We start from the raw sequence: 26533 nt of genomic DNA, 5'->3' as shown, positions 1-26533 counted from the left end.
GCAAGAATGCTAAAACCACTGAAATGCACACTGTAAAAGGGTGAACCGTGTGAATGACAACTCAGTTGTAAAAAATAATAAAATAAATGTATTCAAATACATTCAATTCCTTCTCCCAGACCCCCGACAGAGACCAGTAATGCATCATGGTTATTCTTTAAATCTGACTTGGACTCAGAACCCTTCCTGACACTGAACCCCAGATGGCCACTTTCGAGTTTACGAAGATGAAGAAACCTATTTGGGAATCCTGGACTAGACACTATGAAAGTGGCTGTAAAACAAATTGTTGAGGCTAAGTAAAACATTTTTAATCCTAAAGGAAGGTGGGAGCTGAGTCTGCAAGAGGAACAATCCAAGGTAAAAAGCTGTGTTCATAAGATCCTGGATCTTTCTATTAATCATACCATGCATCGACTAACCCCAAAAGGAAGCGTGAGATGCCAGTTCTCAGCAATTTCCTTGAACCTTCAAGCCTGCTTATTTTTAAATGGACTCATACTGACAGCATTCATTTTTTAAAAAATAAAAACTATATATTTACAGCACACGTTTTGACATACATATACATAGTGAAATGATTTCTTTTTTTTTTTTTTTTGAGAGGGAGTCTTGCTCCGTCGCCCAGGCTGGAGTGCAGTGGCGCAATCTCGGCTCACTGCAAGCTCCGCCTCCCGGGTTCACGCCATTCTCCTGCCTTAGCCTCCCGAGTAGCTGGGACTACAGGCGCCCGCCAACATGCCCGGCTAATTTTTTGTATTTTTAGTAGAGACGGGGTTTCACCGTGTTAGCCAGGATGGTCTCGATCTCCTGACCTCGTGATCCGCCCGCCTCGGCCTCCCAAAGTGCTGGGATTACAGGCGTGAGCCACCGCGCCCAGCCGTGAAATGATTTCCATAGTCATGCTAATTAAAATATCCATCTCCTCACATACTTACCATTTTTTGCTTCTGACACCTTCTTCAAGACCTTTCTTCCACTTTGCGAACCCGGTGCTTGTGTTTTCATACATCGGCTATCCCCTGATTTGGTCTTTGACTCACGGTATTAGCTGTCTCCACTCCGAAGAGTAGGAGGCCCATTGCCACAAATCAAGATATGGCACATTCTAGCCCACCTGCCACCTCTATCCCCACCAGACCATGGCTACGTCACCTGCAGTAGAAATTCAGACAGATTATAAAGGTTAGGGTATGACAGGCTGCAACAAAACCTTTCAGGGTCAACTGTGTGCTTTCCGGCTGTCCCACCCTCCTCCAGATCACCACTCCCATGGAGGGTTTGGGAGTATGAATCTTTCCTGGATGCCTCTCTCTAGCACAATGGACAACAATGGGCAAATGTTTTCCTTAATTACGCCACAGGCTGAATGGCACCAATTACCACATTCTGGACACTTTGAAGTGACCTTGTTTCTGAAGACAGTAGTTTGCAATGGCAGCCTGTAAGAATAAACTCTTGCCGGCGTGCGGGAGGGAGTGGGTGGGGAAGGATCGCCGGCAAGATCATGAGGCCAAGGCTTGCATGCCGGCCCCCACCCTGCCCCCAGTGCCCACCCCGTGGGCCCGGCCCAGCCATGATCAAGGCGATCCTAATCTTAACAATCACGGGAAGCCGCGGCTCTCCAAGTTCTACCAGCCCTGTGTATTCGTGGAAACATTAGACAAATGTTTTGAAAATGTCTGTGAACTGGATTTGATTTTTCATGTAGACAAGGTTCACAATATTCTTGCAGAAATGATGATGGGGTAATGGTACTGGAGACAAACATGAATGGGATTGTTACACAAATTGGGGCACAAAATAAGCTGGAAAAAATCTGAGGCTGGCTTAGTGGGAGCTCCAGCCTGTGCTGTATCTGCTATAAAAAATGTGAATCTTCCTGAGATCCCAAGAAATATTAACATTGGTGACATTACTATAAAAGTGCCAAGCCCTCTTTTAAATAAAAATTTAAAAAGGCTACTCCCAGGTAAAATCCAGGGGGGAAAGTCATGTAAGTTTACCAAAAATAGAGGAGGGCAGTCAACTTTTGCTCTTGGATTTAAGTCAAGGTACTGTATAGAAGCTGTGTAAAATCAGTATGAAAGTTCAATGTTACTTTTCTTTTTTTTTTTTTTTTGAGACAGAGTCTCACTCTGTCGCCAGGCTGGAGTGCGGTGGCGCAATCTCGGCTCACTGCAAGCTCCGCCTCCTGGGTTCACGCCATTCTCCTGCCTCAGCCTCCTGAGTAGCTGGGACTACAGGCGAGCACCACCACGCCTGGCTAATTTTTGTACTTTTAGTACAAAAAAAAAGTGCTTTTAGTATTTTTAGTACAAAAATTAGACGGGGTTTCACCATGTTGACCAGAATGGTCTCAATCTCTTGACTGCCCGCCTTGGCCCTTCCGCCTCGGCCTAGTGATCCGCCCACCTCGGGCTCCCAAAGTGCTGTGATGACAGGCGTGAGCCACTGCGCCCGGCCAGTTCAATGTTGCTTTTCTTGCTCAGTGATTTTAAAGAAATTGAGTAGTTCCTATGTGATTTATTTATTTTTCTAAACTGCATTCCTGTGCCTACCTACGGCATGCCTCTATGTATTGGCTACTGTAGTGTTTTAAAAAGTGTTTGAGATATTTCTTTAATTATGTACAACCTAAAATGCTGGTGTTTCGTATGGATCACACGTGCGGCATCCCTTAATTCCTTCTGCTGTTTGTCACACAATTGTTAAAGAACCAAATATATATTGCAAGAAAACATTATGACATTTTTCTGTTAGTTTAAATAACATCCAAGGTAACTAGACTTCTAAAGCACCTTTCTGTTTGCCTGATACCTACTTTAGCAATAATGTTTTTTACAACCCTCTGACTCAACAAACTAAATAAAAGTATATTTTATCACTGTTAAAAAAAAAAAAAGAATAAATTCTTGCCATTTATTCTCATAGGCGTACCTTTGATCTGTCAACCTGAAAAGAGAAGTGCTTCTCTGGTAAATCTCACTCCACACACTCTAACAGAAACAAAACTGGCATCCATACTGGTGGACTATTTCTTTTGGTAATCAATGCACATCATGTTAGAATGATTTGGTAGGTAGAACCTAGTATATAATATACACAAATTCCCTAGTTATTTTAATCATTCTAATAAAATAATGTATAACAGTTACAGCTGCCATCCATTAAGTATCTACTGTCAGATACTGTACTGTGCAGTTTACATACATTATCTTTATACCTCACCACACTCTCATAGGGAAAGTGTCACTCTCCTATTAGAGATGAGAAATTAGATTCAGAGATGAGAAAAGGTGCCCAGGGTCACATAGCTCGTACTAGCAGTGAAGCCAGAATTCTAACCCATGCTTTTTGGCCCAATTTTTGCCTATGTTTTCTAAAGAGCTAATTAATTCAAATGTCAGCTCATTTCGATTAAATACATACCATGTTGAGCAGTGTGTTTAATGCCTTTTTGAAATCCTTAAGAGATGAATTTAAATGGCAATTTTTTATGCTGTCAAGCGGAATGGAAAAACACTTTGGTATTTACTTTTCTAATAAAAAAAAATAACAAATTACCAGACAAAACATGGACATTTACAAAACAAAAACTGAGAGGAGACCAAAGGGAATAAACTATCTGTTAGCAGATAAACTTAAATGACATTTTCACTGGCAGTTCGTTTGTACACTTTGTACTCTTGACGTCTCACTTGTACAAATATTTCACAATTCTTGACCTCACCAAGGGGGCTTAGACAAAGCCATCTTCATCTGTAAAAGGAAGGAGGTGCAAGGGTCCTGAGCAACCCCCTCCTTTTACAGATGAAGACTGCTCCCAGAGTGGGCAAGCATGATCCCTAAGCTCACACAGCTGGGACTGACAGGGCCAGGACTGAACTCCAGATCTCCTGATTCCAGGGGCCACCACACCTGTACTAAGCGACCAAAGTCTACCAATGACATTTCCTTTTCCATAGTTTGTTCTACTATGCTTTACCCAATGAATTACAACTGTGTGTGAAAACTACGATCTAAAGTGAAGCTTTTCAAGACACTATTTCTGACCATAAGGGAAATAAAAATCTATCATTAATCAGCGTCAAAAATCAAATGACAAAATCCAATCAGACATCTCCACCTCCATCAGGAACAGGAACCTGCTCAGTGAGCCTGGATCTGCAGTGAGAAGGGCAGCAGTCAAAACTGCACACATGTCTACTTCCTTCTGAATTACGTAAACCTTCCCCGGCTCCTTATTAGTGTACCACTTCCTGTTGCACAACAACAAACAATGAGGCCGACTGTCGCCAATGCTTTCATTAATTACACCACAGGCTGAAGGGCATCGATTTCCACATACTGGACATTTTGAAGTCACCCTGTTTCCTTTGTTCAAACAATGTATCTAAATGTCTCAGAAAAAGAACAAATTTTATTCAGGTCTTCAAAAGAATTAAGCGATATCAGAACGGCAGGAATTTGAATTGCATGACTGTTCCAATAATTACTTTATGACTTGCCCAGTTTCCCCTGATGCCTTCTTACCCTTGGCATCACGTCTAGGTGGGAAAGTGGGACAGAAATCCTAAAACCTTTAAGCAGCTTCCAAAACTAAACAGGCAGATTACACCTCCTCCCCACAAAAGGCCTTGCAAATGGCATTGACGGCAGCAAATCAGGAAAAGAAAAACATCACAAGTGAAAATAAAAGTCTGAGGGAGAGAAGTCCCACTCCTCCCTTTCCTTGGGAGAGGTTTCCTCGGGTCCCATGAAAGACAGTGGTGTAGGGCACGTAGACATCTGAGATCTTCTGCCTCCTGGAAAAGGCCCCATCTGTAACCGAGCACCCCAACCCTTTCTGACTAATTCAAGGCTCCCTCTCTGCAACCCCTCCAGAGTGGCAGTGGGGAAGGATGAAGCTCCTAGGCACGAGTCCACTCTCTGTCTACACTTCTCTGTCTACCACCACAGTCCTCTGAGACACTGTTAAAAAGCCCCATTCTCCCCATTCCAAAGCACAGTTGGAAGTATAAAAAAGTTATCTGCAAGGTAGGCAGAGTTGCCACTTCAAGAATGTAAATGTGGGGTCTTCAGGGCTATTTTAAAGTGTGGTTGCATCCTATAAAGACTGCTTTTGAGATGCTAAGTATACTGTGACACTATGCGGTGAGTATTATAAAGGAATACAGGGTAAGGGAACATGCTTGAACACTGGGCATGAGCAGGAGACAGGATGAAAGAATAAGACCTTAAAGAATTGAAGACATGGCCAGACACAGTGGCTCACACCTGTAATCCCAGCACTTTGGGAGTCTGAGGCGGGCGGATCACGAGGTCAGGAGTTTGAGACCAGCCTGGCCAACATGGTGAAACCCTGTCTCTACTAAAAATACAAAAATTAGCCGGGTATGATGACAGGGGCCTATAATCCCAGCTACTCGGGAGGCTGAGGCAGGAGAATCTCTTGAAACCAGAAGGCAAAGGCTGCAGTTAGCCGAGATTGCCACTGCATTCCAGCATGGGCGAAAGAGTGAAAATCTGTTAAAAAAAAAAAAAAAAAAGAAAAAGAACTGAAGACAAGGTCAGGCACGGTGACTCACGCCTGTAATCCCAGTACCTTGGGAGGCCAAGACGGGCAGATCACCTGAGGTCAGGAGTTCGAGACCAGCTGGCCAACATGATGAAAACTCGTCTCTACCAAAAATACAAAAATTAGCTGGGTGTGGTGGCGGGCACCTGTAATCCCAGCTACTTGGGAGGCTGAGACAGGAGAATCCCTTGAACCCGGGAGGCAGAAGTTGCAGTGAGCCGAGATTGCGCCACTGCACTCCAGCCTGGGCCACAAAGAGCAAAACTCCGTCTCAAAAAATAAATAAATACATAAAAATAAAAGAATTGAAGACAATGGACAAAGATGTGGAAAGGAAGCGCGGCTTTAGAGTTTCGCAGGTGGACGTTAGCTCTGAGCCTGCATCCCAGCTCCACACTTCGACAACTGTGTAACCGGGAACACATTCAGGTCTCTGAATCTCAGCTGATCGTGAAATATAGATGACATATGCAAAATGCCTATTCTAGACCTGGCACATGGTAAACATGTAAAAACAACAGCTGTAACATTATTGCTGCTGTCACTACCACATCAGGTGAGGGGCTGGAGAAGCCTCCACAGATGCAGCAGGTGGACAGTGAGGAAAGGCTCCAAGCCACGCCACTAACCTGGACTCCCCTTTCCGATGTCCAGAATTAAAGAGAGGTAAAAGTAAGTTTGTGTCACCGAAGTGACACACTCAACATCTTAAAACCTGAGCTAAGGTAATGAAACAACGTAAAACTGGACTATGTGCTCTGTAATTCCCTCGTGTATGCACCCAAACCATGTGTGAACACAACCCCTTTTTGACTCAGAACAGAGCTTAGCAGTGGTGCGTGGGTAAATATTTTACAGCTAAAATCCTCCACACTGTGCCTGAAGAAAGAACCAAGATACCGCACATGGGACGATGCCATTGGTCTAATGATTTGGTATACTGCCACTGGGGCTGCCTTGTGCTCCCCGGCAGGATGCTAGATGGCTGCTCAGGAAGGACATCAGGCTGGAGCCTGATCTAGAGTCCGGAGGCCCATGTCATTCCCCATGCAGAGGCCTGAGGGACCGACTCAACTTTACCACATAAACTGTTCCAGCAAACACTTCCTATGCACCAGGGAGGCATAAGGAAGGAGGTCCCTTGTGATCAAGGGAAACTGGGACCTCCGCATGTGCCAGGCTGTTTGGCAGTTGCTGATGGGAGAGCAGGATTCCTCAGGCAGAGAAGGGGAGCAGACGCCAGCAGAAGGGGGCACAGCAGAAGTCAGGGAGCAGGAGTGGAGGCTGGATATTTCAGGCCACAGCCATCTGAATTTCATGGATTTTGCAGAATACAACTATGACTATTACAATATATGATGGAAAGGCAGGTGAGTGACAGACTCCAGAGAATCTAAGTCTCAGCAAAGAGAGAATTCATAAACTTCCAGGTAGAAAGGGGAAGAGAGGAGGCTGGGGGACTTTGGGATACAGGAAGAAACCATCACTGAAATGATGCTGTGTTACACCACTAATGCACACACTTCTACAGAATAACATTTTGCAATCCCTCCTTGTCTGGCTGCATTTGAAATAAAAGACTTTTACTCCCCCAAAACAATCCTTTCTTTTACATAGCTCAGTATGGTCCTGCAGAGTCCTTTCACATTCATCATGCCTTTTGCTCTGGGCTGCAGGTTGGCTGTCATGGGCAGTTTCCAGCAATGGTGTGATAGGACCTTAGACAAGTGAAACGCTCTCTACTCATGTGTAGAATGAAAACTATGGAGGATCGCCAGGACGTCAACAAAAGTCTCACAGTATTATAGTCAGTCTGTCAGCATGGGCAGAAGAAAATTAAATGCTGCTTCAAGCTTTAGGGACACCTCCTGATGAAATCCTTTGAGAGTCCCTGAGATCTAAAACAATTCAGAGATATTTTTAAAGGAGTATAGATCTGCAAGTCTCCTACCAACTAACAACAGAGATAGCAAATAAAACTGTAGTTCAGAACATTCAGATAAACACGACAATTAGCAGGGTGATAGTAAAGAACAGAATCTTGGGATTTGGGATTGCCATTGGTCAAATAATCTGATAAATTTCAGATCTAGACAGAGTTATAAACAAGAGTCTCCTGGCTAGCTCTGTACTAACCAGCAGGTCTTTTTATTAAAAGTTCCTTTCCGGGAAGGCCTTCTGTGTCACCCCATAAAATTTCTACCCTACTGACATTTTGTATCCCCTTATTTTTTTTTAATTCTTGTATTTACCATCTTACATGCCATCTATTTTATTTTTTTATCTTATTTATTGTCTGTGTCCACAATGGAGTGTAAGGTCTCTGAAGGAGGGATTCTTGGCTGTTTTGTAGTGATATTTCATCGACACCTACAACAGGGCCTGACACAGAGCTGACTAGTTCATAAATGAAGCAGACATGTAAAGGCATGTGCATAAAAAGTTCTCAGAGGCATATTCTTACCTTGGTGAGTCAAAAAGCTGCAGGCAGCGAGATGGAACTCTTATGAGATTCATATATTGTGAGAGGAAAAAAAACAACAGAAGCCAGGTATGGTGGCTCATGCCTGTAATCCTGGCATTTGGGAGGCCGATGTGGGAGGACTGCTTGAGGCCAGTTCAAGGTCAGTCTGGGCAACCTAGCGAGACCCTGTCTCTACAAAAAAAAAAAATTAAAGTCAGCTGGGCATGGTGTCACCCACCTGTAATCCTAGCTACTGGGGAGGCTGGGGCAGGAGGATCACTTGAGCCTAGGAGTTTGAGGCTGGAGTGAGCTATGATTGTGCCACTGCACTCTGGCCTAAGTGACAGAACAAGACACTCTCTGTAAAAAAATTAAATTAAAAAATAAAAGAGCCAGTACCGGGCCCTACTCCAGACCCACTGGCTCAGAATCTCTGAAGATGAAGCCTACCCATCAGCTTAAAAAAAAAAAAAAAAAAAGGTATTTCAAATTGAAAAAAAAAAAAAGTAATGCATGTTCAAGATAGAAATCTTGTAAAATATAGAAAAACAGAAGCAGGCTAAAACAAAATACCACTGATAATCTCATCTCTAAAGGGCAACCACAATTAAGTCACTGTCACGTTTCCTTCTGTCTAATCATTTATTAAGAATATTTAACATAGCCAGGCATGATGGCTTGCACCTATCATCCCAGCACTTTGGGGAGGTGAGGCAGGAGGATTGCTTGAGGCCAGGAGTTCAAGACCAGCCTGGGCAATACAGCAAGACACTGTCTCTACAAAAAAATTTAAACATTAGCCAGGTAGGTGGCACACCTGTAGTCCCGGTTACTTGAGAGGCTGAAGTGGGAGGATCACTTGAGCCCAGGAGTTTGAGGCTACAGGAAGCTATGATGTGGTACTGCACTCCAGCCTGGGCAACAGAGGGAGACCCTGTCTCTAAAACAAGATTGTTCGGCCGTGGGCCACATGCAGTCCACGACAGCTTTGAGTGTGGCCTAATACAAATTTGTAAGCTTTCTTAAAATATTATGAGTTTTTTTTTGTCATTGTTTTTAAGCTCATCAGCTATCCTTAGCATTAATATAGTTTATGTGTGGCCCAAGACAATTCTTCCAAAGTGGCCCTGGGAAGCCAAAATATTGGACAACCCTGCTCTAAAATAAACAAAAGAATATTTAACACAGTTGAAATCATATTGAATATAAACTATTACATCTTGATTCTTTTTTTTTTTTTTTTTTACTTATTGTTAAAAGTATAGATCTTTTCCTAATGCCACTTGGTTTTCATTGGCAGGAGGACTTAAACCAAGCAAAATTTACCATGGAACCTTGCATCAGACCTTCTGAATCTCAAAGTTGGGCTACAGATGCATTTTAGGAATCTAAGTTCGAAGATGACACAGATGTTAAAAATTTAGTGTACCCCTGGGCACACAATAGACTGTATTTCCCAGCTTCTGTGGAGTTAGCTGTGGCCATGTAATTGAGTTCTAGCCGAAGTCATAGGCAACACTCATAGGTTTGGCCCGTAAGAACCTCCTATCTGTGCTAGTCCACTCTTTTTTCCCTTTTGCCACTGGACACTATCAGCAAGGTGGTCTTTGGGGACGGCAGAGCCACAAGATGGAAGGAACCTGAATCCCTGAACTCAGTGGAGGAGAGTCGCCTGCTAACCAGAAACATCCACCTTGAACAAGAGCAATAAATAAACTTCTGTTGCCTTTGATCCATTACACACCTTTGAGTCTATTTACAGCTGTAGCCTAGCTTACTCTACCTAATGCAACCCTCATAACCTTTATTTTCTGATAGAATGAGAAAACTTATCAGTCCCTAGGATGAGATAATTGAAGAATACATAAGTTGTTCATTAAACAAGTATTTATTAAACATCTACTACATGCCAGGCATTGTTCTAGGCACTGCAGCAATGCTCAAATTTGCTAAAATTCTTGTTTCTCTTCATTGAAAGCGATACAGGACAGGGAATATCTTTTCCCAGCCCTGGTTTCATTTCCATAACCCAGGAGCCCTCAATACTGGCTAGTTGGCTTAGAGACTGCAGGTGCTCTGGGGTTCCTCACAAGAGAGGAGGCTGCATGGGACCTCTGACACTGCCCGCTCTGGTGGACTGGAAATGAGCAGGGGAGGGAGAAGAACAGGGGCTCTAGAACCTGGCACTGGGAAAGCTGGCAGAGCCAGCTGTCTGGGGGCATGTCTAGGGCAGGCAAACTGGGGGGAAATGGGGCTGCTGTTCACACATGCTCATATGTCATTGTCCAAAAGCGGAATGGAGTTAAATCTCAGAGCAGTCAAATAACGGGGCTCTGCTCATGCCTTGCCAAAAAACACAAGCCTACATTTCCAACAGGCAAGTAATAAACTAGATTCGGCCCTCTTCCAGGATTTCTGGCTTTTGGCAGGACAGTGCTGGTGTAAAGGAAGTGTGGGGCCAGGCCCAAGGAAGCCCTGTGCAGCATACCTTACAGTCTGCCGAACCAGAAGCAGCCCACTCCCCCACCTGGATTTCCTGCCACCCAGGGGACCAGTTGTATTTCTTACAGAAAAGAAAGGTTGCCCAAAGGACAAGAAGGGGGGAAACTATAATTACATTGTAAGGTTTCAACCTGGAATTGATGCCAGAGTAACTTGTGACATTCTATGGGAACATAAAATTTTCTTGAAATGTCTTGCCTCAGGATTTCAGCAAAAAGAAGCTGACGTCTCAGTGTTCTTGTCAAAATTTGTAGTTTTGCAACAGGTACTCCCAACTCATTTTATAATTTCAGGTCAAGAAAGAAGCAACTGAAGCCAAAATATATTTAAAAGCAGCCACAGGACTCTAACCATGTTGTCATTTAAAGGAGATTCGGTTCAGTGTCGGGGCAATAGCAACAGTTTCACCTGGCCAACAGCTCACGCTAACCAGGCTTTTAACCGAAGGAGCTCAAAGTGAATGCTAATGCCAGTTCAGACACTGATGCTCTGTGCAACACTCGGAACAACTCATTTAATCTGGATCAGTCTCTCTCCCTGGGAGGACACACAGTACAGGAAGTCAGGTCAAATAGTTGGAAAATGACTCCAGCTGGGTCTTAAACATTACAGTACCATTGACAGAAAGAAATCCCTGCCCAGCCCTGTGTGCAGGCCCATGAATGGCAACTCTCGTGCATTCCTTCAAACACCAGTTGAGGACCTACCATGTAAAAAAGGAATAAACAAAAATGAAATGAAGGACTCCAGAGAGGCAGAACGTAAGTAGTATGGTGCAGTGGAAAAGATGACTCGCCTTCTAATACCATCTTAGTCATTAACTAATAGAAAGATACCCAGCAAATCTCATAAACACTTGAAGGTCCTTGGTTTCTTTATTCGCACAACGAAAGGGCTAAATTAGAGAAACCTTAGGGCCTCTTCATAATCCTGTGTAATCATATGGCTTTCCAAGGATTGCAATTTTTTCTTTTTTTTTTTTTTTTTTTTTTTGAGACAGAGTTTCGCTTTTGTTTCCCAGGCTGGAGTGCAATGGCTCGATTTCGGCTCACCGCAACCTCTGCCTCCTGGGTTCAAGTAAGTCTCCTGCCTCGGCCTCCCGAGTAGCTGGGATTACAGGCATGTGCCACCACACCCGGCTAAGTTTTTTGTATTTTTAGTAGAGACGGGGTTTCTCCATGTTGGTCAGGCTGGTCTCGAACTCCTGACCTCAGGTGATCCACCCGCCTCGGCCTCCCAAAGTGCTGGGATTACAGGCGTGAGCCACCACGCCCAGCTGCAATTTTTTCTTATCAGTTCGTCGGAACCCCCTCCATGCTTCATACTGGTTTATGTCAATACAGTATGCCTATCAATACATCTAAGAATTAAAACAGGAGTTTCTAGAATCATAGCATGAATGTACTCTCAAGGCCTTCAAGCAAGCACACAGGAACTGTAACAAAATAAACCTTGTGGCTTTATCTTAGTTACAAAGGCGTTCTAATCTATGAACACACTTACCCACTGACAGCAACTAGAATGAGGCAGAAATAAGACCCAGGGCAGTGACAAGAGAAGCTCCAAAAGTCTGTGCTGCATCTTGTTCTAATCTATGAACACATTTACCCACTGACAGCAACTAGAATGAGGCAGAAATAAGATCCAGGGCAGTGACAAGAGAAGCTCCAAAAGTCTGTGCTGCATCTTCCTGGGGCTGCGTATTTGCCACCAGCCTCGTCCCTCGCCCCCAGGGAAACCACACCTGGGGAGGAAGCACACTCCTTTCTTGTTGGCTTTTCAGTTACCCCACATTTCAATGATAGATGTAACCTAAAACTCAGTGTCTGTCAACTTGAATCCTTAACTAGAAATGAGGCAATATACAGGAAATCCCCCAAATCAGAGGCAGCCATGTATCCACAGCCTAGAAGCCAAGGACTAATGGTTTGCCACCATCCAGCTTCACGTTTCTCAAGACCCATGTTCCCCAGGCACGAGTATGCTATCCACAAAGCAGAATAAACAGTTAAATTCACTACAGAAATTCCAAAAACTACATATTCGTGGCATGAAAGAAAGCCTGCAGGGTTTGAAGAAAACCACAGTGGGCTAAAAAAAAATTTTTTTTTTTGCCTTGCCTCTATTTAGTTCTTATACTTGGGTTGTTAAGAGCAGAGCTTAAAATGGGGCAATATTTAGACAGCTGCTGGTATCAAGTCATTTCATATGGGCCAATTCATGGCAATTAGGATAGGCCTTTCTCCTTAGTCATCATTTATATTTAAAGCAATAACAAGAGCTAACACTACAGTGTCTACTACATGGCAGGCGTGGTCCCTAGTACTGTACCAAGAATAAATAACTCATCGAATCCTCACGAAAACCTGAAGTGGATGTCACTCTGTTCTCACTGATGAGAAGAGCCTCTCACTGAGGCTCAGAAGAATTAAGGGACTTGCCTGAGGTCACACAGCTAGTCAGAGATGGAGCCAGGATTGAACCTTGGCAGTGTGGCTCTGGAGTTTACGCTCAGAACCATTTTGCCGAACTGTCTGCAAATACAAAGAGCAAATACAAGTTGCCCTGCCTCAGCTGAGCCCTCAATGCCTTATGGCACTCATTACTGTACCCAGTCACCATGACCACTCAATAAATGACCCCCCTCTTCTCCATAGAGGATACAAGCTGCTGGGTGTGACCGATCTGTGCCAGGGACCCTCCTGTCATAAACTTGCCTGCGTCCTCCCTGTTCTCTCAAAACAGATGTCCCACAGGGCTCCAACTCTTGCCTCCTCAGGGATCTTGCTCTAAGAATCCCCCTTTCTCCTTCATCTTTGATCTTGTCTCATCTGCCTCTTCCCCCTCATCCTGTAAACATGTTCAAGTGCACCACCTGCAAAACAAAAAATCCCCTTTGATCTTCATCCACTTTTAATTTAATTTTGGCCACTACCTCACTGTGTGACCTGGCCAAAGTGCTTACTTTCTCTAAAAGGCTTTAATTTCTGCATCTGAATAATGAGAGCACTGGACCAGAGGGTCTCTGAGGTCCTTCCAATTTCAACATTCTGTGGTTCTTAATGCAGAGATTTCTCTGAGCAAGCTCACCGAAACTCAGGCCAGTTTCTTCATTGTCCCTGAAGCCCCAAAGTTAATTTTCTTCTAAGACTGTCAAGCTGTTCCCCTGCAGCAATGCCCCCCTCTTCCTCTCATTTCCCAAATCCTGTTTTTTTTTTTTTTTTTTTCAAAGACCTAGCTTAAACCCCGTCTGCTCCAGGATATCCCGATCTTTAACTCTTACAGAACTTTAGTTATAAATCGCAAATGAGCATTCCCCTTCAACAGTGCCTTTTTCATATTTCTGTTCTGTATATCTTCATTCCCTCATCAAGGCTAAACTCTCAAAGAGCAGGGACCATGTTACATGTCTCTGGAAGCCCCAAAGGACCTCCCCACTAGGTGGGTCTGCAATAGCTGCTCAACAGTGCTGGCTGAGGGGTCATCCTATCGCCATTAAAGAAACTAGTAGTTAAGGTATGTCACTAGACTCCCCGATTGCAAAGTAAATTACTTCCATTCTTCTCCCTTGCATACACAAATCTATAAACATAAGCTTTTCACTCAAGAGCATCATCCAAATTTAACATAAGGAAAGCTTAGCTAACTCTCTGATTTTCCTTTATCTGAATCAGAAATAGTTACAGCCACGTTTCCCTTTGATCCAGACTTAAGTGATCACAGGTACTGTAATCTTAGGGACCTCTAGTTGATCCCGGTTCTATACTTCCACTAACACATATTCTCCACGGTTATTAAGTTCCCTCACTTTTCAACACATAGTATTATGTTACTTCCTCACCTTTCCAACAAAATTTCCAGGAAACATCTGCAATAATATCAGAGAGTTGGTGTTTGATCAAAACAATATCCTCTGCTTTACTCATTTGGAAGTGACTAATTTCAACCCTTAGGTCTAAAGTGAACATAGACGGATGGATATGATTCAGGAGTTTGCTAACACTCATCAACAGAGATAAGACGGACACATTACACCACGAATGACCCCAAAACTGTGCTCACCTCCTCTGCCCGAGCATGCTGCTGAGGTATTGCTCAGTACTGTGAGTGCTGGTCTTTGTTTTGCAATAATCCTGGGTAATTACTGACTATTCAAAGTGAATCCCAAAGTTCTTCAAACAGAATTGTAAATTGTTTATTTTATTTTTTGAGACAGGGTCTTGCTCTGTAGCCCAGACTAGAGTGGAGATCTCGGCTCACCACAAACTCTGCCTCCTGAGCTCAAACCATCTTCTCACCTCCCAAGTAGCTGGGACTACAGGCACACAACACTATGCCTGGTTTTTTTTTCTTTGTCTTTGTCTTTTTTATAGAGATGGGGTTTCACCATGTTGCCCAGGCTGGTCTTGAACTCCTGGGCTCAAACAATCTGCCTGTCTTGGCCTCCCAAAGTGCTGGGATTATAGGCATGAGCCATGTTGACCGCCAAAGTCAGTTTATTTTTAAATGAATGCTCCAAAACACTGGTTCTCACCTGGTTACATACTAGAATCACCTAGAGCACCTTCGTAAATACCAATACCCAACATCCCACCGCCCCAACCCTATCACCCTTCAAAGATTTTGATCTAATCGGTTTGGAGTGAGACCCAGACATCGGTATTTTCTTAACAGCACCTCAGCTATGCTGAATGAATTAAGGTATCATTGTTAAATATTTTAGGTATAACAGCATTATGACTATATTTTTCAAAAGGACAGAGTCATTCATTCATGGAATTACTGGTAAAATTCAAAATAAGGTCTCCATTTAATTGCTAGTATTGTACCAAGCTAATTTCCTGGTTTTGATCATTGTACGAAGGTTATGTAAAGTGTTAACTTTAGGGGAAGCTGCATGGGGCTGGGTATATAGGTACTCTCAAATTATTTCTGTGACTTTTCTCCAAGTCTAAAATTAATTCAAATTTAAAAGTTATTTTTTAAAAGAATCCTTCACTTTTAAAGATACACACTTAAATATTTATGAATGAAATAATGTTTGGGGATTTACTATAAAATATACAGTTGAGGGTGGCAGGGAGTGGGGATATGGATGAAACAGGAGTATTTGCAAGTTGATGACTGTAGTGGCTGGTAATGAGTACATTAAGGTTCACTGTGTTACTCCGCCTTCTTTTACTCTGTCTTCTTCAGTATATGTGTAAAATTTCCCATCATATATATTGGAGGAAAAAACTTCCGAGTAATTTTAACATGTAGCCAGGGCTAAGAAACACTGCTCTGAAGTCTTGAAAATGTAGTATAATGAGAAGCTCTGTCTGGTACTTCCAACTACAAAACACTTTCCCCAGCTCTCTGATATAGAGCCGGTCAGTTAATCTCTCTGTACCATACTTTCCTAAACTGCAAAACAACAGATATGGATTAGAGGTTTTTGTTGTTGTTTTTGGTTTTTTTATTGTTTTTTTTTTTTTTTTTTTTTTTTTTTTTGAGATGAAATCTGGCTCTGTCGCCCTGGTTGGAATGCAGTGACATGATCTGGGCTCACTGTAACCTCCACCTCCCGGGTTCAAGCGATTCTTGTACCTCAGTCTCCCGAGGAGCTGGGACTACAGGCATGCACCATCACACCTGGCTAATTTTTGTATTTTTAGTAGAGATGGGGTTTCACCATGTTGGCCAGGCTGATCTTGAACTTAAAGGACTTTTTAAAAAGAATAAGCATCAAAAAGACAATTTATTATAATTCTAAGATCTCCTGAGAGTTAATGTCATAGTTAATTAACTTATGGCACAACAGTAAAAAATGGTAGAGTCTGGCTAAGGGCAGTGGCTCACACCTGTAATCCCAGTGCTTTGGAAGGATGAGGCAGGAGGATCGCTTGAGCTGAGGAGTTTGAAAACATCCTGGGCAACATAGCCAGGCGTGATGGCACACACCTGTAGTCCTAAGCTACTCAGAAAGCTGAGGTTGGAGAATTGCTTCTGCCCAGCAGTTTGAGGTTGCAGCGAGCTATGAATGTATCACTAAACTCCAGCTTCGGTGACAGCATGAGACTCTGTTTCCAAAAAAATTAAAAGGTAAAGTCTTATGTCTACAATAGCATTTCCCAAAGAATGTTCTAAAATCACTACTTTGTGGGACGTTAATAGATGTTACCTAAGATAAGCGTTCTGAGGTCAAATAAGTTTCAAAAGTCTGGCTTTCTTTATTGTGAGACTCCTAAGAACTTTAAGTGAGATAATATGCTTTGTGACTTTCCAAGGGGTGGTGAGGGAATAAGCAAATCGTTTGACCTTCTTTACATGGGACTAGTTTTGCAGAACTCATTTTAGAAATAGTGCTTAATTAAGACCACTGGTTCCCAAATCCCGGGTAATAGAGGGTGGCATCAGTATCATTTGGTAACCTTATGTATTAGTCTGTTCTCACATTGCTAATAAAGACATATCCAAGACTGGGTAATTTATAAAGGAAAGAGGTTTAATTGACTCACAGTTCCACATGGCTGGGGAGGCATCACAATCACAGCTAAAAGCGAATGAGGAGCAAAGTCACATCTTACATGGTGGCACGCAAGAGCTTGTGTAGGGGAACTCCCCTTTATAAAACTGTCAGGTCTCGTGAGACTTATTCACTATCATGAGAACAGCATGGGAAAGACCTGCCCCCATGACTCAATTACCTCCCACGGGGTCCCTCCCATGACATATGGGAATTATGGAAGCTACAATTCAAGAGATTTGGGTGGGGACACAGCCAAACCATATCATCTTATTAAAATAATGATTCACAGACCACACCTAGACATACTGGGAGGAGAGGAGAACTCAGTATTAAAACAAACAAAAAACTCACATGATGCCAATGAATAGTCATGTTTGGAAATTAAAGCTTGGTAGACCATAATATAGTAAAATAAGTTTATAATATTTGCAAAGCCACATCAATGAAAAGCAATATCAAAGGTCATGTTTAATAGTTTTCCAAATAATAGTATTTAACCCATGAGAGAAGAGTATATGCATGCAACATTTTATGAAAGCTAAGTACTAAAATGTTGGAGATGTTGGCAAATTTAAATCTGTCACTATAACTAATGACTACTTTGTAATCTCAAGGATGTGCTACCTCCATTGCTAAATAAAAATTGTCAACCTGCAGTGATTCTTGCTCCATCACTTGTTTCTCCATGTCCATCTTCTTCTCTCACCAGAGTTAAAGGGCCATTTTGTTAAACAAATCTGGGAGTGCCATTCACAGAAGTGGTTTCTCCAATAAACAGCTCCTAACATTTCCTTGATATTACAGTACATCAAGGTATCAGGAATATAAAGTTTTTCTTGACTGGAAAATTTGGAAAATGTATTTACTTATTCCTTTGTGCCTCTAGAACTGTGCTGTGCAGCAGCTGGTCAATGATACGTTTAAGTGCTTAAAGGAAGTACCTATTTACTGAGATTGATAATTACACAACATTTGCATCATGCTCTTCAGTTTACTAAGTACTTTCACATGAATTACATTGCTTCTTTCCTTTAAAAACTTTGCGGGTTAAATAGGCGCAATTGTTTCCATAAAACCATTAGGAATCACTGGAGCTTTTCGTATCAAAGCTCCTGCTTTGAAAGAAATTATAATCTACTGGGAAACAAAATACAAATTATACACAGGAAACGATTAAAGTCAATTCAAAGACAGAATGGTGGCTACAGCAAATTAGTATGGCAGGACTTTACATACACTAATAATAGCTAACACTTACTGAGCAATCTGTCACTCAAGCCTTGGGGTAAGTTACTACTATTAGCCCCATTTTTCACATGAGGAAACTGAGACAAAGAGAAGTTAAGCAACTTGGCCAAGCAAATCAGTGGTGATCAGGATTCAAACTCTAAATTAGCCCAGCTCTGTGGACCACTTTTTTCATCATCACATTTTACTGCTAGGAAAAAGCAATCTCCTCAAAGCAATAGTGACAAATGTCAAGTCTTAAGATGGCATCCAGAGTTGCAGAGAATCACAATAACCAGTCAGCAATGTTATTTTCCCACAGCACATTACCTCTTTGATTCGTTTAACCAAAGCATTCTGGTCAAAAGCAACGGCCTCTGCACACTGATGCAGGTGATCTTGATATCGGAGGCAGAGCTGCAACACCTGCTGAGAGTCCAGTTTCTCCAATTTGGCATTTGTTGGGGAAGTCTGGCCACTCAATAGCCCTTCAAAGGAGAAAAAAATGAAATGAAATTAAAATTACTGCTAAAAAACTTGTGAATAAAGTAATTTAACAAGTTCACTGAAGACAGGGGAAGACTTCAATTTAATCTTGCATCTTTTGTTATGTTAATGACAATCGTTGCAATTATTATTTATGGAGCATCTGTTACGTGCCAAGCACTTTTGCTAAGTGCTTCCTGTGCACTATTTTTCATATTCATAACTGCCCTGGAAAGTGAGGTATTATTAGCTCCATTTACACAGGAGGAAGCCAAGACACAGAGAAGTTAAGTAACTTTCCAAAAAGTCACATAGCTAGTAAGTGGTTTCTCCAAGAACACAGCTCCTGACCTTATCACATCACTTCAAGGTACCAGGAATATAAATCCCTTATTAATTGAAAATGTGGGAATAAAACTTTAAAAATAATTAAAATGGTTGTCTGAAAAACTGAGAAAAAGAAATCAAATGTATATAGCAACTGCTAGGAGATGCTAAAATGAAGACATTTAACAAGTAAGCAGACTGTCAGCTAACAGGCCAGGAACTCATTCTTTACATTTTCGTTCAACACCAGCTTAGCCATGTAACCATTAATCTCCCCTGTATTTGCATAGGGCATTATATTTTCATAGGTATGTAGCAGGGCAATTAATAGCATTTGCAGGAGAAGAAATCAATTGAAGAGGCCAAATGATGCCCACATCCACGAAGCAAAGCCCAGTCTAGAAATTAAGCCTACTGCTTTCTGCCAAAGCAACAATTCTCAATTATCAGAACCCCTACACTCTCAAAAATTACCAAGGACCCCAGAGAGCTTTTGTGTGAGTTTTATCTTTTGATATTCACCTATAAAAATTAAAACTGAGAATATTCTTAAATATTAAATCATTTAAATATAATGATAACCCCTTTATACATTAACAAAAATAACATTTTAAGGAAAATATTCTTCCAAACCAAAAAAGTGAAATGTGCCACTGGTTTATTTTTTTTAATGTCTTTTTAATGTCTGCCTTAATAGAAAACAGATGGAATCTCATAGCTGCTTCTGCATGTAATCTGTTGCTATTTCACATCATTTAGCCTCTGGAAAACTCCACTGGACACTTGTGTAAGAGAATGAGCATGGTTTGCAAATAACGTCTAAGTATTATTACAAAAATAGTTTTGACCTCAGAGATTCCCTAGCAGGGTCTTGGGGATCCCAGTGATCGCCCTACCACATGCCAGACCACTCTGTCTCACAGCAGAGCCAATGCTACAGCACAAGGAACACAGAATACGTATGACAGTAGGTCACGTGCAGGGCACAGCAAAGCTTTTTTTTTTTTTTTTTTGAGACGGAGTCTTGCTCTGTTGCCCATCTGGAGTGCAGTGGCGTGATCTTAGCTCACTGCAACCTCGACCTCCTGGACCCAAGCAATCTTCCCACCTCAGCCTCCAGAGTAGCTGAGGTCACAGGCACTTGTTACCACAGCCAGCTAGTTTTTGTATTTTTAGTAGAGACAGGGTTTTGCTGCCCAGGTTGGTCTCGAACTTCTGGGCTCAAGCGATCCTCCCACCTCGGTGTGAGCAACCTCACCTGGCCAAAGCTCATCTTGGGAACCCTTCCTTACTGACCCCAACCACCAATGTCCACCCCTCACTGTCCCCAACCACCAACATCCACCCCAGACTGTTCTGATACATTAGAGCTGAAGCCAGTATTCTTTCCCTCCAGACAGGCTGTATGAATGGCTACCCAGCTGGATTGTCCCAGAGAATCCTGGGAAATGCTGGTCAATGCTCTCAGATCTTCTGAGACAGAGCAGAGTACAGGGCTGGAACCCAAGGCACTGCTGGGCTCCTCCACATTCCACTGCTCAGCTGCTGCACTACAAGTCCTAACACAGGAGAGCACCAGTTACTTGAACTGAATCTGCTTCCAGGCAGTATGTTTTGGTGAATCCAGTATTAGCAGAAATTGGGAATTTTTTATTGAAATTTTTATTGAGATCCTATGTACAAGATCCCGTGTCCCCTTTACCCAATTTCCCTCAACGGTAACATCTTGTAAAACTATGGTACTATATCACGACCAGGATATTGACATAGATATAATCTGATCTTATTCAGATTTCCTACCCATCCCTCCCTTTTTTGGTTTAGAGATGGTATCTCCCTCTGTTGCTGAGGCTGGCCTCAAACTCCTGAGCTCAAGAGATCCTCCCACCTTGGCCTCCCAAGTAGCTGGGACTACAGGAGTATGCCGCTGCACCTGGGCAGATTTCTTTTTTTTTTTTTTGAGACAGTCTTGCTCTGTCTTCCAGGCTGCAGCACAGTGGAATGATCTCCTCAGCTCACTGCAACCCTCAAGCAATTTTCATGCCTCAGGCTCCTAAGTAGCTGGGATTATAGGCATGTGCCATCATTCCTGCTAATTTTTGTATTTTTTAGTAGAGACAGGGTTTCACCATGTTGGCCAGGCTGATCTCAAACTCTTGACCTAAGGTGATCCGCCTGCCTCAGCCTTCCAAAGTGCTGGGATTACAGGCATGAGCCACCGTGCCCGGCCCAGATTTCCTCATTTTATTTGCACTGATTTGTGTCTGTATTTAGTTCTATACAATTTTTTCCCATACATAGTGCATTCATCACCATGGTCAGATGCTGAAAAGTTCCATTACCACAAAGAGTTCTTGTGCTGCTTTTATAACTATACCTACCCCACTCTTTCTCTCACCCCCCTTTCCATCTTTAAAACACTGGCAACCATTAATCCATTCACCATTTCTAAAATTTTGTCCTTTCAGAAGTGTTATATAAATGAAATAATACATCATGTAAGCTTTTGGGATTGAATCTTTTTAGTTGCCCAACATAAAACTTTAGAGACGTGTCTATGTTGTTGATATATCAATGGTTAATTCTTTTTTTATTTCTGAGTAGTATTCCATGGTATATATGTATCAGAGTTCGTTTAACCATTCACCCATTGGACGACATTTGGGCTGTTTCCAGTTTGGGGCTATTACAAACAAGTCTGCTGTGAGCAGTCATGTACAGGTTTTTGTGTAAACATAAGTTTTCATTTCTCTGGGATAAATGCCCAAGAATGCAAATGCTAGGTCATATGGTAATTGCATGTTTCGTTTTATAAGAAACTGTCAGTTTCCCAGAGTGCCTGTACCAAGAAAATGGGAATGCTACAGACCACTAAAATCTCCTAACAAAACCATCAAGGGCTACCCTATCACTAACAAGAAATACACTTCCAGGAACGCAAACTTGGGGGAAGATACCAAAAGCGTTTTGCTGTCAGTCCTAAATTGAAAGAGGAAAAGAGGAGGGAGGCACCATGGAAAAAGGAATGAATGATTTTGTGCCATTAACAGTGGACCAGGATAATGCAAAAGCCATAAAGGAAACACTGATAAATTCAACAATACAAAAACCAAGACTCCTCATGACAACAAACACAAGTTAAAATTTAAAATACAAAAAGAATACCCAAAATCTGAGGAAAATAAAAAACCTGCAGAGACCCCAGGAAGCCTTTTTCCTCCTATTGTGATAACTCATATCACATAGGGTAAACTTCCTAATATATAAAGAGTGCCTAGAAATTGGCAAATAAGGCTGGGCACAGTGGCTCATGCCTATAATCCCAGCACTTTGGGAGGCTGAGGCAGGCAGATCACCTGAGGTCAGGAGTTCAAGACCAGCCTGGCCAACACGGTGAAACCCTATCTCCACTAAAAATACAAAAAGTAGCTGGGCGTGGTGGCAAGCACCTGTAGTCCCAGCTACTTGAGAGGCTGAGGCAGAAGAATCTCTCGAACCCGGGAGGCAAAGGCTGAAGTGAGCCAAGATCGCAATTCCATCTCTTAAAAAAAAAAAAAAAAAGAAAGAAAGAAAGAAAAGAAATTGGCAAATTAAAAATTAGCAAAAGGGCCGGGCGCAGTGGCTCACGCCTGTAATCCCAGCACTTTGGGAGGCCGAGGCGGGCAGATCACGAGGTCAAGAGATCAAGACCATCCTGGCCAACATGGTGAAACCCCGTCTCTACTAAAAATACAAAAATTAGTTGGGCATGGTGGCAGGCACCTGTATTCCCAGCTACTCAGGAGGCTGAGGCAGGAGAATCATCTCAAAAACAAAAAGAATTAGCAAAAGAACGATGAACAAAAGTTATGAAAAGATATTTCACAGAAAAGAAAATACCAATACCTCAACTATAAGAAAAGATGCACAACCTCACTTATAATAAGAAAAACAAATTGAAACTTTACCGCAAGCCCATTTTTCACCTGTCAAATTGGTAAAAACGAAAAGCATGAAAAATACTTTGTAGGTGGAGCTGTGAGGAAAGAGGTTTTGCTGCTTAGTGTGTAAGTTGTTAACACCCTATGGAGGAGGGCAATTTGGCATGGATAACAAAATTAAAAATGCATAGCCTCTGATGCAACAACTTCACCACTAGGAGTTTACACACACAGTAGCACACATGCTAAATGATGTATAATGCATATACAAGAGTATTCAATGCAGCAGTGACTATAACAGCAAAGGTCAGCAAACACCGCAATGTCCCTGAATAGAGGGCCTGTTAATTAAATCAAGGTACATCTATAAATAGTATTACATGAACAAAGAAAAGAATGAGGGTGCTCTCTATGTACTTACATGGAAAAAAACCTCCATAAGATATAATTTTTTAAAAGGTATATAGATGCATAGAGTGTGCTATCATTGCATAAAAATGGGGGTTGGGGTGCAAGTAAATAAGAGTATATTTTCAGATTTGCTTATATTTACATAAATAAACTCTGAAATGATACATAAGAATTAGATAGAGGCAAGGGGTAAGGAGGGGGAATTTCATCGTATACTTTTAACAGAACTTTTTTAACCAAATGAATGCATTTCCCCCTTAAATATTTTTTAAATAAATAAATTCATTTTAACAAAAAGTAGCTGAGGTCTTTCCTCATCTATGAGTAAGAACTTCAGAGGCAGTTCTCCCTTCTTCACCCATCCCAAGTGCCCCTACTCCATAAGTAAAAACCTCATCTTTAATTCTCACCAAAGTTCATATGGCCAAACACATCTTAAAACATTTTCTTGGCCAGGCACAGTGGCTCACGCCTGTAATCCCAGCACTTTGGGAGGCCAAGGCAGGTGGATCACGAGGTCAGGAGATCGAGACCATCCTGGCTAACATGGTGAAACACCATCTCTACTAAAAATACAAACAAATTAGCCGGGCGTGGTGGTGGGCGCCTGTAGTCCCAGCTACTCGGGAGGCTGAGGCAGGAGAATGGCGTGAACCCAGGAGGCAGAGCTTGCAGTGAGCTGAGATCATGCCACTGCACTCCAGCCTGGGCGACAGAGTGAGATTCTGTCTTTAAAAAAAAAAAAAAAAAAAAACCTTTTCTCTAAGGTGATTACAGTGGTATAACAAACGGTGAGCTGGTTGAAGACAGGGACCATGTTTTGCTTATCTTTTTATCTCATGTCTAGTATAGCACCTAGTACATAAAAGGTTCTTGAGTTAGGGTAAGAGTATGCAGTTCCATTGCTGGAATTCCAAGGAAAGCATAAATCTAGGAAGATATTAGGAGGAAAAAGTCTTCCCAGGGTCTCTGTAGGCTGCATATATGCCTAAGAGCGAGTCCTTGTCTTAGTCTGAATCTGCTCTTCTAAGGTGCATGAGGAAGCTCTCCGGTGCTTCAGAAGACTATTGGGAGCCTGAATTGCAGAATGAAGTGGAGGAAGGCTACAGGGTCAGCCCAAGCTGCCAGGTGGCTGAAGCAGAGGGCCCAGAACCCAACCTTAGCTCACAAAACCAAACTCTCACTTCTACCTCTTGAGAAAAAGGTGGAGAGTGAGAGAAATGAGGAAAGTAGGAGGGGGATTTTGAGAAGGCTGCCAGGTCTAACAGGCACACTAGGATGTTCAAATTAAGTTGCCTAGCCAACTTCAAAATCAAAGGAATTACACTTTAAGTCATTCTTATAAATCAAAATTGCACCATCCCTCTAACCACCTAAAAACAAAACCCAGGTGCATGACTCTATCCTCAGAATGTGCTTCCTTGACTCATAGGAATCTCCATAAACCCATCGCAAATCCTGCCCCGGGTCATAGAAGGAGCAAGACAGGACAGAGAAAATAAGAAGATGGGCCACACTTTCCATTCCTGAAGCAACAAAGCTGTGGCAACCCAGGCAAATTCTAGAGGCATTGAATACAATGTTTTCCCATCACCCTCTTGTGCCAGGAAACCATCTCCCTCTCGTATTGATAGCTACGCCTCTCCTGGATCTTCTGAAAAGAGGGAGAAGGACAGAAAGCTGGGTAAATTTAGAGACAGTAAATTCTGTCATTTTTAGGAGACCACAAACTTCCAGCCCTCTGAAGTGTTTCATTGTGAATGCACATTAAGATTTTTTAAATTTTTGGAATGCTTTCAATGAGTTGTGCACTTGCCTGTCTGCTCAGCCCCACCATCTCCCTCCTGTGCAGTGCCCAGCAGCTCCACTCACGCATATCACCTGCCTGGCCTCTGCGGGCCTCTGGATTTATACTTCTATTTTAATTATTTCCTACCAACTCCAACACCATTAATAGAGAACGAACCATGTACCACCCTTGAAATTATTTTTTGTATAGTTTTATAAATGTTATTTACACTTAGGATTTTTCTGCTTTACCCTTTATTATGAAAATTTTTAAACGTAGAAAAGTAGGGGAAAAATGTATACCCAAATAGCCACCATCTAGATTCAACAACTAATATTTTGTCATATCTACTTCATCTCACTATATATATATTTTTTCTTTTGCTGAGCCGTTAAAAAAACAGTAACATCGTGACACTTCACTCCAAATACCCCATAAAGAAGAACGTTGATCCACATACTTATGGTTAGTTTTTCATGTTAAAGAGAAGAAGTTTCTAAATTACATGTTCCTTACACTTAAGGAACACAGCCATTGCCTTCAGTTTTCTATTTCTTTAGTTTAATACGGGGATGCACCCAAAGATGTTTATTGAGTTAAAAACCTGATCTAACAGATTCCATATATTAAGGGTTAGGTTTGCAAATGGTAAATACTGGAGATATTTCCTAAGACCCTGTTTAAACCACTTTGTTTATACAAAAATGAGGAGTAGGCTCCAGGGAGTGAGTGAAGACCAAGACTGAATATTCCAGAGATCCAGCAAACTACCATCCATACCTACCTCTTTGTGTAAAGTGTTGAGTGGAAAAATCATCAGGGCTAGAAGTGCGGGAAATATTCTGCTGAGTGAGCTTTTTCATTCTGAAATGTCAGGTGGGGGGAAACCCACAGTTTTTCTAGAGCACAGAGCAGAGCCATACGGCTATTAGCTTAGCCTATTACCAAACCAAATTCCTTAACTCTGAGAGGCTTAGATACTTCTAGGACTAGAAACCAGTATTAGAAATATTGGGGCACATAACGAGCTCCATTTCCTGCTACAGAATCCAGGAAGTAGAAATTAAATATAACTTTGACAAAAGTTATGGTGAAGATATAATTAAACAACAGATTCTGAAAAAAGAAATTCCCCTGTATGGACTGATTGTTTGTGTTCCCCCAAATTTCCTATGTTGAAATCCTAACCCCAGGGTAATGGTATTAGGAGGTGGGGACCTTAGTGGGTGAGTAGATCATGAGTATGGAGGCTTCATGAATGGGACTAGTGTCACTAGAAGAAGAGATGTGAGAGCCTCCCCTCACTCTTTCTGTT

The 26533-nt window shown here is 42.1% G+C and overlaps 1 protein-coding gene across 8 annotated transcripts in view; it reads right to left on the bottom strand.

Moving 5' to 3' along the window:
* The window catches only part of BORCS5 (BLOC-1 related complex subunit 5), a 127047-nt gene that overhangs the window by 34795 nt on the left and 65719 nt on the right, over positions 1-26533 (bottom strand). For all 8 annotated transcript variants that reach the window (XR_009214720.1, XR_009214721.1, XM_058443588.1 and 5 more), the window contains one exon: positions 18616-18773. Coding sequence is in view for 6 of the 8 variants with exons in the window: in XM_058443588.1 (XP_058299571.1) it covers positions 18616-18773 (158 nt within the window). In the remaining 2 variants the exon portion in view is untranslated. The remainder of the gene's footprint in view (positions 1-18615; positions 18774-26533) is intronic.

The sequence above is a fragment of the Hylobates moloch genome, unplaced genomic scaffold (genome assembly GCF_009828535.3).
Source record: "Hylobates moloch isolate HMO894 unplaced genomic scaffold, HMol_V3 SCAFFOLD_8, whole genome shotgun sequence".
In the NCBI taxonomy this organism is placed as follows: Eukaryota; Metazoa; Chordata; class Mammalia; order Primates; family Hylobatidae; genus Hylobates; species Hylobates moloch.
This window is presented reverse-complemented; position numbering and strand designations above follow the sequence as displayed.